General features: G+C 35.1%; 1 protein-coding gene and 1 long non-coding RNA gene across 5 annotated transcripts in view; both read left to right on the top strand.

Annotated features, from left to right (window-relative positions):
* Positions 1-16,913, top strand: part of ATAD2B (ATPase family AAA domain containing 2B) — a 133,659-nt gene that overhangs the window by 84,503 nt on the left and 32,243 nt on the right. For 3 of the 4 annotated variants that reach the window (XR_004903598.1, XM_036027700.1, XM_028514531.2), the window contains exons 19-21: positions 7,623-7,808; positions 14,199-14,334; positions 16,274-16,470. Coding sequence is in view for 3 of the 4 variants with exons in the window: in XM_036027700.1 (XP_035883593.1) it covers positions 7,623-7,808; positions 14,199-14,334; positions 16,274-16,470 (519 nt within the window). In the remaining variant the exon portion in view is untranslated. The remainder of the gene's footprint in view (positions 1-7,622; positions 7,809-14,198; positions 14,335-16,273; positions 16,471-16,913) is intronic. The other variant, XM_036027701.1, reaches the window with a different exon arrangement.
* On the top strand, positions 10,205-14,117 carry LOC118501032. The gene is made up of 2 exons (XR_004903599.1): positions 10,205-11,268; positions 11,492-14,117. It is a non-coding gene; the product is annotated as an uncharacterized LOC118501032 (long non-coding RNA).

Below are 16,913 nucleotides of genomic sequence, written 5' to 3'. Positions count from 1 at the left end.
AGTTGTGATTATTAAATAAGCTTATCCAGCCCTGACTGGTGTGGCTTAGTGGGTTGAATGCTGGCCTATGAACCAAGGGGTTGCTGGTTTGATTCCCAGTCAGGGCACATGCCTGGGCTGTGGGCCAGGTCCCTAGTAGGGGGCATATGAAAGGCAACCACACATTGATGTTTCTTTCCCTCTCTTTCTCCCTCCCTTCTCTTCTCTCTAAAAATAAATAAATAAAATCTTAAAATAAAATAAGCTTATTCAGTAGCTTGGCATGCAGTACCCAACTAGTTCCTCTCACAACTAATGGCTGGTCAGACTCAAAATTGGAATGCTGTGAGTTCTTTTCTAACTTATTTTGTGAATTAAGTGCAATCTCAATGATAATTCTTCCCAGATTTAAGAAAAGTTAAAAAAGGACTTTGTGTTTCCTGTACATAATAAACAATGAGCATTGCATGGCCAATTCAAGAGGAAAAAGTGTAGTGAGGGAGCCCTGCTAGGATTTAAAAGATGTAATAGAACTAGAGTAATAAAGAATTTGTACCTGTGCAGGGATAGACAAAGTAATAAAACAAAAGAGATAATTCAGTTTGGCCTGTATAGAAATGAGAATTTAGTATCTGATGATGATGATGATGATGATGATAATGACGACGACGACGACGATGATGACATTTCATATCAGTAGATAGAGTAGATGGATTATTTAGTAAGTGGTCTTGGAAAACTGGCTGGCTCAATGAGGGGAAAAGAAAAAAACCATACCAACCTAGGTTTCCTGCCTTTTTCTGTGGCCCAGAAACAAATCTAGATTGGCAATGGAGGTATAAATTGCACAGATTTAAAAGTGTTAGGAGAATTCACAAGGTCAGTACATTTATTACCTTGGATATGAAAAAATTTCTAAGCAATGAACAAAATCCAGAAAATGTTGAGATAGGGTCAAATTTTACCCTATGCAATTTTAAATTACACATGGCAAAAACATTCTTTAAATAAAATTAATAGTCATAACCTGGTAAGAAGTATATTTGTAACACACATGTCAAGGACAGTTTTCCTAAACATAAAAAAAAGTTTATGTCAATAAGAAGAAATAGTAACTATATAATATTAAAACTAGCAAAATAGGAGCATGCCATTTAGGGAAAAAAGCAAGTTTTAAATCAGTCTATCTAAATACAATCATCTTTGTGTTAAAAAAACTTAAACATTTTATATTCATGCTTATATATAAGTGGAAATTTTATCTAAGAATGTCTCCCCCAAAACCTGTTAATAATCATTGCTTTGGCTTGGGGGGAGGGATTTGGAGGATTGGGGAAATACGTAAACTTTGTCATTTTAGTTTATATTCTGCTATACTGTTTGAAATAGCATTTTTCTTGTTACATGTATATTTGATAGTACCAAGCAAAATAAAGACAGAATCATGTTGAAAGAGGAACATTTTCAAAGTGAGAAGCTTTTCTGTCTATCATTGTTCCTTATGGCTAATATGTGCCCATATTCACACATTACTGGCTTAGTTAGGTAAGGAAATACTTAGGAGGCATTGTAGCAAACTGTATGTTGATGTTATTGGGATCCTAGAATTTTTTTCCTGATTCCTAGCTGGATCATCAGGCTAAACTTGCATTCTAACTGTATACTCCTTGGTCTCTTCCACATTTCTTGGCTTTTACTACTTTTTTGGTCACGTGGGTGGAGAGGATGGTGAGAGGTGTCACTTGGTAGTGGAAGACAGCAAAACCCTACCACTTACTGTTTTGGTTGTGTTACACTGAATCTATAATACATCAAGACGTCTCATCTTCTCTGCTTTCACCTGTAAGCATCTGGGTTGGAAGTCGAGCTTAGAGCTTCTTCTTTAGTGACCACAATCTGGATGTCCAGTCTGCGGAGGAACTGAGTCAGGTTCTGTAGTCCCGGTAACTGAAGCTCAGACTTCCTGTGAGCACTGGCTAGAGACCAGTTGAACTGTCCTGGTTAATCTCTATTTGTATCTTTTAAAAAAAATGTATTGCCCTGGCTGGAGTAGCTCAGTGGATTGAGCGCGGGCTGGGAACCAAAGTGTCCCAGGTTCGATTCCCAGCCAGGGTACATGCCTGGGTTGCAGGCCATAACCCCCAGCAACTGCGCATTGATGTTTCTCTCTCTCTCTATCTCCCTCCCTTCCCTCTCTAAAAATAAATAAATAAAATATTTAAAAAAAAAATTTATTGACTTGAGAGAGAGATACATCGATTTGCTGTTCCACTTACTTATGCATTTGTTGGTTGATTCTTGTATGTGCCCTGGCCGAGGATTGAACCTTCATGTACTGGGACAGCATGCTAACCAACTGAGCTACCTGGCCAGGGTTGACTACTTGAATCTTAAGTGCATATTTAAAATTATTTAAAATTCATGAACATAATACTGTCTCTCTTTAAAAACTTCAAAAAGAGGCTATTATATAATGAAACCAAGGAACTTATTCTTAATTTGTAGACCTTGACATGCCTGGGTATAAGTAAGTATAAGAGTCCTAGGGAAGAAAGTGCATGTCAAGTGCTGCACTGCTGGGAAAATTAAAAACCTGTCTATACTTTTATTTGTTTCCTTCTCTTCTCTTCTCTTTTCTCTTCTCTTCTCTTCTCTTCTCTTCTCTTCTCTTCTCTTCTCTTCTCTTCTCTTCTCTTCTCTTCTCTTCTCTTCTCTTCTCTTTGGAGCTAGTCCTCCTATAGGCAAGATTATCTTGAAATAGATGTGGAACATAAGGATTCAGTCTGTGGCAAATTGTTATCCTGTGCTCTTCTTTTTTCCTGGTCTCTAAGATACTTAATATAAATTAAAATTGGTTACTAAATTCTGTAACATGAACATGAAAGTTTATCTTAAGGGGAAGAAATCCTACATCACCTTTAAAAAGGTTGTATTGATATGTGAGATAAGATGGAAAGGGGGAAGAACACTATTTGATATTTCTTTATACTATGGGAATCATGTTTACTTCTCTTCCTATTCTTTAAAATATATCTACACACAAGCATATTTATGACAAAAGTTCCTTCTCTCCTTCCAACTGCCTCAGCTATTGATTAATAATTTTGATTGGGTGAAAAATGGTAGAGAAGTTAGTATCTGCTGTAGGGTTTTCTCATTGTTTCTTAAGATTTAGTGAGCATGAGAATTTTCTGGGGGTGCTTATTAATATTTCTGATTCCCTGGCTCCACACCCATAGATTCTGATTCATTAGATTTGGGGTGAGCCCTAGGAAGCTGTACTTTAAATATCCCAGGTTTTACCATTCCAGGTCTGAAGTAGATCCCACTTTGAAATGTAGTACTTTTGCCGATCACTGGACACTAGTTAGACATTTATTACTGAAACAATTGCCAGAGTTCATAAAGTAGGGGTGTGTGTGTGTGTGTGTATACATGTTAATGAGCATTTCTTAGTCCTCTAAGAACTCTGGAAGGAGAATGGAAAACCCCAGTGTAGACTGGAAGATTATAGTTTTCTCATTAAGTTCACAATTGGTAAGTGAGCCCTATAACAAGGCCGGAGATGTTAGTATCCGTAGTAAAAGACCTATCTGTATTAACACTCTTAAAAACAATAACAACAACTATGATTCCCCTTTTCTGACATCTTCAAATGTATTTTTTTCTGTTGTTTCTTTTGTTGACTTAGGCAAAAAGTGATTGATGAGTGTGCAATATTTTATCTTTTTCATTAATACAGAAGTATGATTGAATTGATAATATAGCCTGTCAAAGCTTTGGAATTTGGGTCCTGTATAATGTTATGAATAAATTTAAATGGTCAGTAAGGTATTTTTTTGGTGACATTTTTAGGTTTTTTTGTTTCTCAAAAGGAAAATGTATCTGGAAATGTTCAGAGGAAATCCTTTTTGATTGAGTAGCATGAAGGCACTAAGAGACTTACCGATGTGTTTACTTTGGACTCTCTTGCATTTGTGCACCAGGGTCTCCAGATTCCTCCCAGCAGTCTGTGTGTACTTTGCATAATCTTGTGTTTGTGGGCCTGGCTTTCTGTGCTTTACCATGGTGACCATTTTTTTTTTGAGTTGTAAACAAACCATACCGGTCTAGAGTGTACCACATTTATGAAAATTCTTGAAGTTCTTAGGTAATGAAAATACCAGAAAAGATATTTGGGTGATTTAATTTTCATAACAAGTTGATTTGTATTACAACCATTATCCAGAAATCGTAGTATAGTTGTGTTTTCTAACAGGCTGGTTTTATATGCTGGTAAAGAAACTGGGCATTTTATTTCTTCATCCCTGAATCCTCATGTCCCAGACAGTGACTTCTTTTCACAGAGATGCTCTATAAATCTTAGGTAAATGGAATATAAATGGAGCAAAGTGATTTTATATATATATATATATATATATATATATATATATATATATATATAATGAAGATAGCGGCAATATAGGTGTTTCTTATAATATTTTGTGATAGCATGGTGTAAGGAATTAAATTTATTGTAATGGTGCTTTTAAATTTTTATAAAAATTAAGAATATTTTAGCTTCCAAGACTTTTTTGTTTTACTTAGATTTTATAAATTTAGCACATCCATAATACTGTAATGTGATCAAGATAAATTGTGGAAGTTTATCAAGACAAAAAGTTGTTTTCCTCTTTCTCATATAGTCAGTCCCTTTTAGGAAAGTGAAAGCTGTACTGGCCTGGAGCTTTCTGCTTCATTTACATCTGTTCAATTGTGCTAGTCTTCAGGTTCTGAAGAAAGTGTCATGCCCTTGTATATTCTTCATTTTTTAAAATATAGTAAATTTTTATGCCCTGAACATTTTAATTTGGCAGCTAAAGAAATGATAGCTTTTGAGATGACAAAAACTCTTGTAAATATAGGTGCAGTTTATGTTTTTAGTGTTTCCTTACATGGGTACTTTTAACGTCAGTGGCCTGATTTTTGCCTTTCAGTATTCCAAGGGAGTATTTTGTGATTTTTTTTAAAGAATAAAGAAACAAAAATATGTTATATAAGGAACCATGATATCTGGGGCAAGAAGAGGCCAGAAGGAAAGAGAGTATGTTGTTTAAAGAATCAAAATGAACAGTTCCCGTACACTGATGTTTGTTCATTTCATTTGTGCAAGAGTGCTGGTCATGTCAGAGGTGTTTTGAAACGGTTGGTTCAGTAATTTGGCCTACTGTCTTTTTTTCTCTATAACAGTTTTTCTGTTTTCTACTACACCTTGCACATCCACCAATCCAAGACAGCCTGTAGGTGAGTATTTTTCTAGTTATCAAATGGCATCACTTGTTCCCAAGACAGTTGCCGCTTCACTAAAACTAGGCTTTATTTTTCTATTGGAATTATCTGGTTAATTGATTTCACAGAGTGTATCTTATTTCACAACTTTAAAAGTTACCAGCAAACTGCTGAAGAGTTATTTTTTCATTATAAAAAATCACAATAGGTTTAAACTTTTTTCTGAATTTTTAAATACTGTTCTGGACTTGACTTTTTGAATTTTCATTATGAAAACTGGAGAATTAGGTTGACCATATATTTACAGAGAATATGAAAGTTTATTTTAATACTCTGAGATACCATCAAGTAAGGAATTTAAAAGAAAACTTGTTTTAGTGGTGCTTTTAAGTTCTTCTAGAAATTAAGGATGTTTTTCCACTAAAGGCTTAGGAGAAAAACTGAAAAACCCTCAACTCCTTTAGAGTTGGTGATGCTTATGTATATCTAGATCAGTCTTGCAAATGAGTTTAAATCACCTACAGTACAGCATCATTTAACTTCTCTGGCTCTGTCAAGTTTTTATTATCACTTAACCTGTGTTGCTTTGCTCAAACTCTTTGATACTGGTTAGTAGCTAGATGTTCTCAACACATATTTTGAGAAAACTTAACCTACAGGTACTAGAATGAAAGGCAAAATTTCATTTTTAAAAAAGGCATGGGTTTCTTATCTCTTCCTGTGCACGTGGTAACTTGCATGACGAAATTAGGTGGTTAGTTCTGTGAGATTTCTCAGTAAGCTGTGTAGCTCAGTAGTCTTTTCCTATAACCACCTTTCTCTCCCTGCTGACTCTCCCTAGTTTAACCAGCACAGAGTGGGAGTTGGAAAGCGACAGAAGGTGTCAGTCACTGTCTTCCACATGCCATGCCTGACTTGGGTGGCATGTAGCATATATATTTTTTATTCAGATGCCTCACTTGCCTTTGTGCTGCTGTGTGGTTCCTTCGTTTGCCGATATTTATGCTTGTTTTTCTCTTATGAATCTTCTACAAGAGCTTTGGAAAACAATAATCCTTGGATTTTCAAGATCCAGGATAAGAGGGTGCGTGTTTGCAGAAAAGGTCAAAATTTGAGTCCTGAAGGAGTTGTACTGTACAACTGTTCTGGATTGGTGGATATGCAAATGTTAAAGGAGGGAAGGAGCAAATATTACTTTTGATGTGAGTGATCATAACATCTACATTTTCAGTTTGGGGGAAGGATTTTACTTGAGCATCTTCCATCTGGTTCATTATTAAATTGGCAATATATTTTATTTTACACAGAAGGTTTGAAGCTGTATAAATTGTAATATTTAAAAAATTCATGCAACTGGTAGGCTTCCTCATAAAGAAAAATAATCCTTTTAATTCTTAGAAATGTTTCTGTTAATCCAAATCATTTAAAATATTAAATTCTTATTTCTTGTCTTGTACATTATACAGGGTAATTGAGACATGTGTTTTAAAATAAGGAAAAATAGAGAATTTTAGAAATAGAATTCTCAAATTAAATTGAAGGAAGATAGATTTTTGCACTTATTTCTACATTTGTTAAAAGTCTTAAAGAGATGTGTTATCCTGTGAGAATTTATTGGTGTGATATTGAGCTATTATTGACAGGTATGTAAAGGGCAGTAGTTCTGCTTGGTAGCTTACTGAGAGCCAACCTGTTCCTTATGGGTGTGTGTTGGCAGAGTGCGGCCGAAGCAATGGTTAGGATTCTTTTTACCTGACACCTGAGGAAATTTATTTTGTATTTTCTGACAGTAAAGTGTCTCAGAGCTTATTGCTAATATATTTATTGCTCTTTAGAGATGTAAGGTTATTTTGTGACAGTTTTGAATTGAAGATTGAGTTAAGGTAGTGGGAGGGAAAGAGTGGGTAGTTCATTAATTTTAAGTCTAGGGTGGTACATTTTGTTTAAAATGTTTATTTCATATATTTAGTGATTTTAGGCAATGTGCACAAACATGTGTACTATGTCTTCCCTTTCTTTGTGCTTACTGATACCACTCTGACATAGGTGACATATAAGTGCATACTTATCTCTTCATTTGCAGCATATTTTGTAGTGGTATTTTGCTTTATATGACAGATAAGTGGAACAATTAGATGCCTTTATACTACTAATATTTACTGAATAAGAATAATAAAATACAAAATATACTTTAGGTAGGTAAAGAGTAGAGGTAGGAGCTGTATGTAAGGCTTGTGCACCATATCTTGCACAACTTAAATATTTAGGCTGAAAATAATTACCATAACAGGTCTGACCCATTTCATTATTTGGGGCTTACTGGGTAGACTTAGAATAATATCAGTTTGAATTTTTAATTCCAATTCTCTTCTTAGATTTTTCGTGAAGCTCGAAGAACAGTACCTAGTATTGTTTACATGCCTCACATTGGTGATTGGTGGGATGCTGTCAGTGAAACTGTGAGAGCAACTTTTCTAACTTTGCTACAAGATATACCGTCATTTTCACCTATATTCTTATTGTCTACCTCTGAAACCATGTACAGTGAGCTGCCTGAAGAGGTAAGAACTGATTGAATGTTTATTATATTGTTTTAAAATAGTTGACCTTGTAAATTTGACACATTTTAATTACCATGATATCAGTACTGTCATAATTCATGCCTTAATTGTACCACTTATTAGCTGTGTGACTTAAGCAAATTTGTTTCTTTTTTGGTATAACAGTGATATATTCCTCACTGTTGTCGTGGAGATTGAGATAATTCATGCTTAGACCAGAACTCAGTATGTGTGTGTATATACAGCAACTACTAAGAAGATTTTAGCTCTATCATTATCAGCTCCATCATAATTATCCTTCTCATCCTTATCGGTTAGCTTATTTGGTCAGACTTGACCTTTCAGCTTCTTCATTGGCATCATCATGCTAAGTTGAATGTTGTTATTATGATGTATATTTTTCAAATCTGATATTAGGTTTTGAGTTCAACTCATGTAATGTATTAAAATCGAAGGTAAAATCAGTTTGTTTTAGAAACAATATGATCAACTCACACAAATGAAATAGATTTTTTAAAAATTATTTTAAACACTTTGAGATTACTAGATTTTGAAATATTCTCCTTGGGAATATTTTGCCCAGACGACACAGTTCCTATACAAGATGTGCATGTTGCCCTGACTGGTATGGCTTAGTGGGTTGGGCCTCATCCTGCAAACCGAGAGGTTACTGGTTAGATTTCCAGGTCAGGGCACATGCCTGGGTTGCAGGCCAGGCCGCTGGTTGGGTCGTACAAGAAGTAACCAATCAATGTTTCTCTCCCTCTCTCCCTCCCTTCCCTTTTGTGTAAAGAAAATCTTTTTTAAAAAGTTTGCATATTTTATTTTTATTTTTTTAAAATATATTTATTTATTTCTAGAGAGAGGGGAAAGGAGGGAGAAAGCAAGGGAGAGAAACATCAGTGTGTGGTTGCTTCTTGCGTGGCCCCTACTGGGGACCTGGCATGCAACCCAGGTATGTACCCTGACTAGGAATCAAACCAGCAACCCTTTGTGTCACAGGCCGGTCCTTAATCCACCAAGCCACACCAGCCAGGGCTGAGTTTGCATATTTTAAATGCTATAATATAAATCTTAATTATGTAGAATTTTATGATTAAGGTATTTGTTTACTGAGTTTTTTAATTCGGTTTCAGTGCTTTTTAGTAATCCTATTAAAGTGGGTTTGCACAACTTACTGCTCTTATAAGAAAGTATGTTAAATGTTGAAATTCATTTTTGGTTATTCAGAATCTAAAATTTGGAGACCATTAATCAAAATGTTTTTTATCACAGGGGACAATAATGTTTAGTAGAATGCTATATGTAGTAAGAGAAAAACCAAGGTATTGACATACTAGTCTTTTGATCTTGGATAAGTTTGAACCTAGAATAGCTTCAGTTTCCTCATCTATAAAATATGGACAATAACAGGCTTGTTGGTGTGAAATAGTATATGTGAATCTATTTTGGAAACCAAAGAGCTATAAAATGATTGGTATTTTATTAGTATTATAAAGTAAGAAGGTACTTGAAATTGGTTTAGAAGAATGGACAACCTGAAAATAACTTAGGGGCTACTTTTTAAATTTAGATCCTCACTGTCTGTTAGTTTTATTATCAGTTTATAAGAGATAAAGAATATTTGGAATAATTAAGGGTTCTGGTTGGGAATATGTAATTACCTGAACTTTCCCTTATATTATTTAAAAAATTTGTAAATAAAAGTCTCATGAACCCATTTTTTTGATATAGCAATTTTAATTTTGCCTACTCCTGTTGACTATTTGCATTGTGATTTTATTGTTCGTTTAGTTTTTTAGAGTTCATACTACATCATGCACATTTTCAATGTTGCTGTATTATCATAATTTTTATTTTTATTGTTTGCCAGTATCCTTAATTAGTAGCTAAAATATTAGACATTTTTAGCATTAAATCTTGAAATTTCAGCTCTTTTTTTTTTTCTTTTTGTCTTCTGTATTCTTTGCCCTTATTAACCAAGTAGCTATCATTGATGTCCACATTTGTGGGATGAAGATTATGGGAATTCTTTTAGACTACTGATGACATGTTTTATACTAATTGTTCTTAGGCCTCAAGCTTTAATTTAAATTCAACCATTAGAATGACTTGCTTTGTGTAGATCACAAACTGAGACTAAAAAAGGATTAGTCACCATTGGACTAATGTGTTATTTGGAATATAATATTGCTTTCTCTGTGTGAGACAAAGTAACAATCTCAACTCTTAGAGCCCCTTTAACATTCTCTTGTAAATGTTTGTTTGTATACGTCTTTCTCCTAATCCACTAGTCCCCAAAGTAAATTTGTACTCAGGACAATGCATTGGTATATTCATTTTATTTTTCAAGTATTTCATGTGTATATGTTTTATAATATAAATAATATTAGTAGAATAGTGCATTTAAATAAATATGCACATATTGGAGGGAATATTTTCAAATAGGGAACTTCAAAACCAAAATGAGATACCACTTTATACCCATTAGGATGGCTGTTATCATAAAAACAGGCAGTAACATGTTGGACAGGATGTAAGGAAATTGGAATCCTTGTGCATTGCTAGTGGGAATGTAAAATTGTGCAGACGGTTGAAAATAAATGGTATGGTGATTTTAAAAATATTAATAAAATTATTATATGATCCAACAATTCCACTTCTGGGTATATACCCAAAAGAAGTGAAAGCAAGGATTCGAACAGATACTGGTACAGGCACATTCGTAGCAGTGTTCTTCAAATAGCCAAAAGGTAGAAACAATAGAGGTGTTCAGTGACAGATGAAGGGCTAAGCAAAATATGGCATATACTTACAGAATAACATTATTTAGCTTTTCAAAGGAAGGAAATTTTGACACATGCTACTTGCATAAACCTTGAATACACTATGGTAGGTGAATTAAGCAAATCACAGAAGGACAAATATCCTATGATTCTTCTTTAAGGAGGTTCCTGAGCAGTCAGAATCATAGAGATAGAAAGTAGGATGGTGGTTGCCAGGGGCTGGGGAAGGGGAGACTGTGGAGAGTTGGTGTTCAATGGGCACAGAGCTTCAGTCTGGGAAAATGAAAATGTTCTGGAGCTGGATGGTAGTGATGGTTGCACAAAGTGTGAATCTACTTAATGCCACAGGCTAGACAATTAAAATTAGTTAAAACAGCAACTTTTATGTTCTGACTGTTTTACCACAATTAATTTAAAAAGGAGGACTGCAAATTTAAAGATGGGCTAAAGATTTGAACAGACATTTCACCAGAGCATTTGTACTCTTGGGCTAATAAGCACAGAAAAGAATTTTCCCTATCATTAGTTATTTAGGGATAAGATACCACTGTACAACCACTAGAATAGTTATAACAAAAAACAGAGATAATACCAAGTGTTGGCAAGGATGTAGAGAAATCGGAGTCTTTGTATATTGCTGGTGGAATTGTAAAATGTTGTTGCCGCTCTGGGAAGTTTGGCAATTCTTTTTTTTTTTTTTTTTTTTTTAAAGATTTTATTCATCCATTTTTAGGGAGGGGGGGGAGAGAGAGAGAGAGAGAGAGAAACATCAATGTGTGGTTGCTGGGGGTTATGGCCTGCAACCCAGGAATGTACCCTGGCTGGGAATCGAACCTGGGACACTTTAGTTCCCAGCCCGCGCTCAATCCACTGAGCTACGCCAGCCAGGGCGGGAAGTTTGGCAATTCTTAAAATGTTAGACAAAATTTACTGTATCTCTCAGCATTTCTACTCCTAGGTAACTACACAAGAGAAACATAAACATATGTGCATACAATGAGTTTTATGCAAATGTTCCTACTAGTACTATTCATAATAGTGGAAACAACCCAAGTATTTACTAATTGGTGGATGATGAGACAAAATGTTGTAAATACATATCGTGAAATACTATTCAGCGATAAATTAGTAAACTACTGATAGAGTCTCCAGGGTGGATGAACCAAGTATATTATCCTGAGTGAGAGAAGCTGGACACAAGAGACTACCAGTTGTATGGTATGCAATTTCTAGAAGAGGCAAATCTCTAAAGACAGAAAGCAGATCACTGGTTGTCAGGCTGGGAGCCTTGAGTGTGAGTAGGGATTAACTGCAGATGGGCACAAGGGAAGTTTTTGGAGGCGATGAAAGTGTTCTAAAACTGGTTTGTGATGGTTGCACAACTGAATTCATCTCCTAAAAATCATCGAGTTTGAAAAATATTTGTTGAGAGACATTAGAAGGTATGCTTGAGTATATCTGGGCAAGTCAGAGAAAGCGTCATGCAGAAAGCATCGGCTTGAGTGGAGAGTTAAAAAAAGGTTTACGAAAGAGTGAATAGTGTGTATGTAAAGACCAGTGTGAACCACTGTGAAAGACAGCATCATGGTTTTTTTTTCAGGGAATTATACAAGGTTTGTCTTCTTGTAGCATGAAGTTTGAGGCTGAGAATGTCAGAAAATAGGTTAGGAGTAAATTGAAAGAAAAATAATTTAGTATACTTATAAAATGATGGATTCTGAGACGTTTATAATAATAACCTGGCAGGCATATCATGGGATTAATGTAGCCTTACTCTTGGTATGCTTGGTATTCACAAAGTTTTATACAATGTTGAAAAATGTTGTGAAGGAAGAATATTTAAAGGTGAAAATAAATGTTTTGCAACCTTTGAACAAAATCCAGGTACTGCTAAGGTCTTGTGTTCTGTTTATTTTTTCAAGACATGGTTAATGTTGACCATTTTGGCTGTATCTTGTCTAATGCCGCTTCACTCTTGCAGGGCCTCCTCTGTGTTTCCCTACTTCTCTGCTCTAGTCTCTTCCTCTGTGGTATCATAATGGTTTCTTAGGAGATTCTTAAGATCTTGACAGCAGGGAGTAAGCATATTTTCTTCAAGTTCATAACTCTAGTGTCTGGTCGTATATGTGGCACATAATGGGTATTCAGTGGTAACACCCATTTGCTCGCCAGAACTTTTGAAGAAGGGCCAGCAAAGCACAGATCAAAAGGTTGGAGGGAATTGTACATGAAGGTAGTCTACAAAAAAATACTAGAAGGATGCAAGGTAAACTTTTATAAATTCTTATTAAAGGGTTTGACTTTGGGTTGTGGTAAATAATTCCCATCCAAATTTTGAATTCCAGTTTTTACTCTTCATTGAATGTTTCTTCTCTGTCTTAGAATTTTAGAGCTTGGAAAGGTCTTTAGAGATTATATTATTTAGTCTTCTCTATTAATTTTGTGCCCTCAATCAGTTACTTAAACCATTCTAAACCCAAGTTTCATCTTTAAAATGAAGGACTCATTCATACCTCACTGTTATAAAGATTGATTGATGTATTTATGAAATTCTTAGTCTTCAATTCAGTAAGTGTGTAGACATAACAAATTGAGTGGATTATCCAAAGTTTACCACAAATGTGTGGCCATGTTTGAGCTAAATTTTGATGACTTGAATTTTAATCCAGTATTTCTGGACTGTCATGGCTGCTACTTTTCGTATTACAGATTTCTTCCTTTTTTAATTGCAATTTCCAGTCAGATGTGAGCTGGGGAATGGAATCACAAGCTTTACTCAGTCAGTATATGCTTGTTCGTTACTATGTACCAGGTACTGTGGTAAGGCATAGGACACAGATGAGTAAGAAATGGTCTGTTCTCAGGGAGTTTGGTGTCTAGAAGTGGAAAACAAACCTATAAAAGCATAAATTAAGTGTGCAGACAAATATGGATGATGTGAAGAGGATATAAAAGCATACCTTGCAGAGGGGACACCTGAGGTTAAAGTCTTCATAGAGCAAATGAACAAAGGAAGGGTGTAGGTAATCACCAGCTGGAAGGAACAGACTTGAATTGACTTGTGAGTTTTGCATGGAAGGCAGTATCATTGTGGAGCATTCTGTGATGAGACGGAAGGTACAGTTTATCTGCAGTGATACCAGGATTCCGGAGGATACAGTGGAATAGACTGGGTGTGGAATGAGCCCAGGAAGGGAGGTCAGATGGAAGTACCTGAAAACAGCATAAGAGGAGGCAGTGTTGTTGGTTGCCATCCTTCCGTCTACTGTAGGTGCTAGGTAATTCCTCTTCAGCTCTTCGGCAGAAAACCCTTTGAGATGGTTGCCATCTGACTATTGCAATCAACTGTTCTTTTTGCTATTACCTTCTGACTCTTCTAGCTATAGTACAATTTATTAGTAAGTTGGGCAACTGAGTCACTCTTCCATTCTTGTGTAGTCCATGTTGAACTTTTCAACAGCATAGCCTAGGACTAGGTTGACACTACCCCCATGTGAATTTTAAATGAAGATTGCAAACAGTATGGGTTATGGAAAAAATTGTAATTTGGTATAATAAGTTTTAATTCTCTCTATATTTACTGTCTTTGTATGTGTGTTTGTAGGTTAAATGCATCTTCAGAATACAATATGAAGAGGTCTTGTATATTCAAAGGCCTATAGAAGAAGACAGAAGAAAATTTTTCCAAGAATTGATTCTCAATCAGGCATCAATGGCTCCACCACGAAGGAAACACACTGGTAAAGTTCCCAAAGGCTTTACAAAAATGGGGGTGGGAGTTGGATTTAAGAAATGCCTTATTTTGGAGTCATTTTTTTTTAAAGAAACCATTTCTTTGTGAAAGCAAAGACAGTTTTTTCAGGTTCTGTTATTCTTTAAATGGGCTCTTGTGGAAGTGGCCATTGTGTTCACCTGACTTGAGATTGGGAAGTATAGCCTCATTGTTAAAGCTTTACTCATAGAGGCCTGTTAGTGAAATAGTCCCCCTTATGACTTCAGTTCAGATACGCTTGGTAGATTTCACCTTCTGAGGGTCATAAAGTCACACCAGGTGTTGTGCTGATTACTTTGTGGGCTAGGGTAGGTTTGCTGAGTCAAGAGTGATGAGAGTATTTATCTTTTCTGGTTTATTTTATTTATTGGTTATTTTTTCAAATATTTATTGATTACTTATTATTTTAGATATCTTATTCTACCAGGCACTTGGAAATCTGTCATGGCTTTGTTTTAAGCATTAGAGTTTTCTTAGATTTGGGCTCATAGCATTAAGAGAGGCATCAAAATTTGTCCAATTTTGATCCCTTGCCTTAAGTAAGGACTGCATTCTAAGTCATTCAAAAGAGTTTCTCCTCATCTTTAAGATGAGTAAAAGATAAGATCCCCTTAATATTTCATTTAATATTTTAACTTCTAGAAAATAACAGTCCTGTTTATTAAAAAAATTCAAGCCTCTTTCCCCTTGTTCTTTGTTTCTTGTAGCTGTTCTGGTAGGATGTTAAGTACATTTCCTGTCCGTGCCAAGTGTTTGCTTTTCTGTATTCTCTGTACTTCTTTGTTTTTCGCTGGTTATGTTGTCCAACACGTTCATAATTTTATGGTCCTTTAGTGGCTTCTTTCCACATTTTCTAGTGTTTAAAAGTGAACACCCATCAAATGCCTTTAATCATGGGGCTTCTCCCCCCACCCAGAACCCTTGGGAAATTCAGTATGGAACTTACACCTTGTGATTATTGGTTGTCGCCTTCTATATTTCTAAGTAACAGTAATTAAAATATTTCATTGTGAAAGTGGTTCATTTTAATAAGGTATCTTGCATACTTCTAGATATATTTTAGTTTTATAGACCTAAATTTTCTGTGTTAAGGATTAATATAATTCTTTCTCTTTTTGAATTGCCTTTGTTGACTTACATTTTTTGTTTTAGAGGCTGTTTGAAATCAGCAAGAATCCTTAGAATTTTAATCCTGAGCTTCAGTGTGATACCAGAAAAATCTTTTAAGGAATAAGAGAACTGTGATTTAAAAAGTTAATACTTAATCTTTTAAGATTTTTTTTTGTGGGGATAGATAGTGAATACCACACATTTTATATATAACACTTTAGACTCAGTTTTCTGTCTTCCTACAGTGTCTTTGGAAGTTTTTTTTTTTCCTTAGTTTCTACTTTGTTTTTTTCTTTTTTTGCTCCCAGCAGGTGCCACTTAGTATCCATACTATGTTGTAGTAAGACTTCGAGGATCAGAGACTAAAATCAGAATTGTTTTAGGAACAGGAAAGATCAAAGATTGTTACTTGCCCATTTCACTTTCATGCATATAAGTCAACCCCATTTGGAGAAGCAGTTTTTAAACAAGGTGACTTAAGCAAATCAGTATACAGTACTTCACCTGAAGATATTTATGTTTGGTTTGAAGTATTTTTTGTAAGTTATGTAAATACTATTTCAAAATCAAATTATCTAAAATCATATCATTTGCCCTTTAAAGAAATCCTACCGTGAGTTATTTTATAAAGTGAAGCTATTTCCTAACATACTTCTGGTTTCCATTCAAATTTTTACTTGCTGGATTTGCATTGTTCGCCTATATTTGGAATTCTCCTTTTCTTAAAAGAACCAGAAAAGTAATTGAGGTCCTGGCCTTGTCATGTTGGATTCAACATTTTCTTCAATTTTCTTTAGGTCTTTGTGCTATGGAAGTGCTTCCTCTTGCCCTACCTTCTCCACCTCGTCAGTTATCAGAATCAGAAAAAATTCGGATGGAGGACCAGGAGGAAAATACTTTAAGAGAGTTGCGGTTGTTTCTCAGGGATGTAACCAAGAGGCTGGCCACAGATAAACGCTTTAACATCTTCAGCAAACCGGTGGATATTGAAGAGGTCTTGTTTCAGTAGTGTGCAAACAGTGAAGTTGAACTGGCTAAAAGAAAAAAAATATTGACATCTTTTTTTGGAAGGAAAAAAAGCAAAGGCATGGATGAATAATTACCCCTAGCCTGTAAAATTTTAATCCATGTGGTAACTACCGAAGTCATCAGCAAATAACTGGTGACTTTTGGATGAAATTAGTGACCAATTTGTTTATGTCCTCTTAATTAGTATTGATCTTTGTGATCTCTTTTCCATTTAAGAAGAGGATTAAAAGTTACTTGAGTGAAATGTCTGTACTAGGCTATTTTTATTCCAGGATAAATCCTACTCTCAAAAAAATATATTGGCATTGACTAAACAATACCAGTTAATACTGGCATTTCCCAAATTATGTATACTTTATTGAAAGAGGTGGCTAAGAAGCCTGAAATGTGTCTTTCATATTTTAGAAA

This window comes from Phyllostomus discolor, chromosome 6 (assembly GCF_004126475.2).
Source record: "Phyllostomus discolor isolate MPI-MPIP mPhyDis1 chromosome 6, mPhyDis1.pri.v3, whole genome shotgun sequence".
In the NCBI taxonomy this organism is placed as follows: Eukaryota; Metazoa; Chordata; class Mammalia; order Chiroptera; family Phyllostomidae; genus Phyllostomus; species Phyllostomus discolor.
This window is presented reverse-complemented; position numbering and strand designations above follow the sequence as displayed.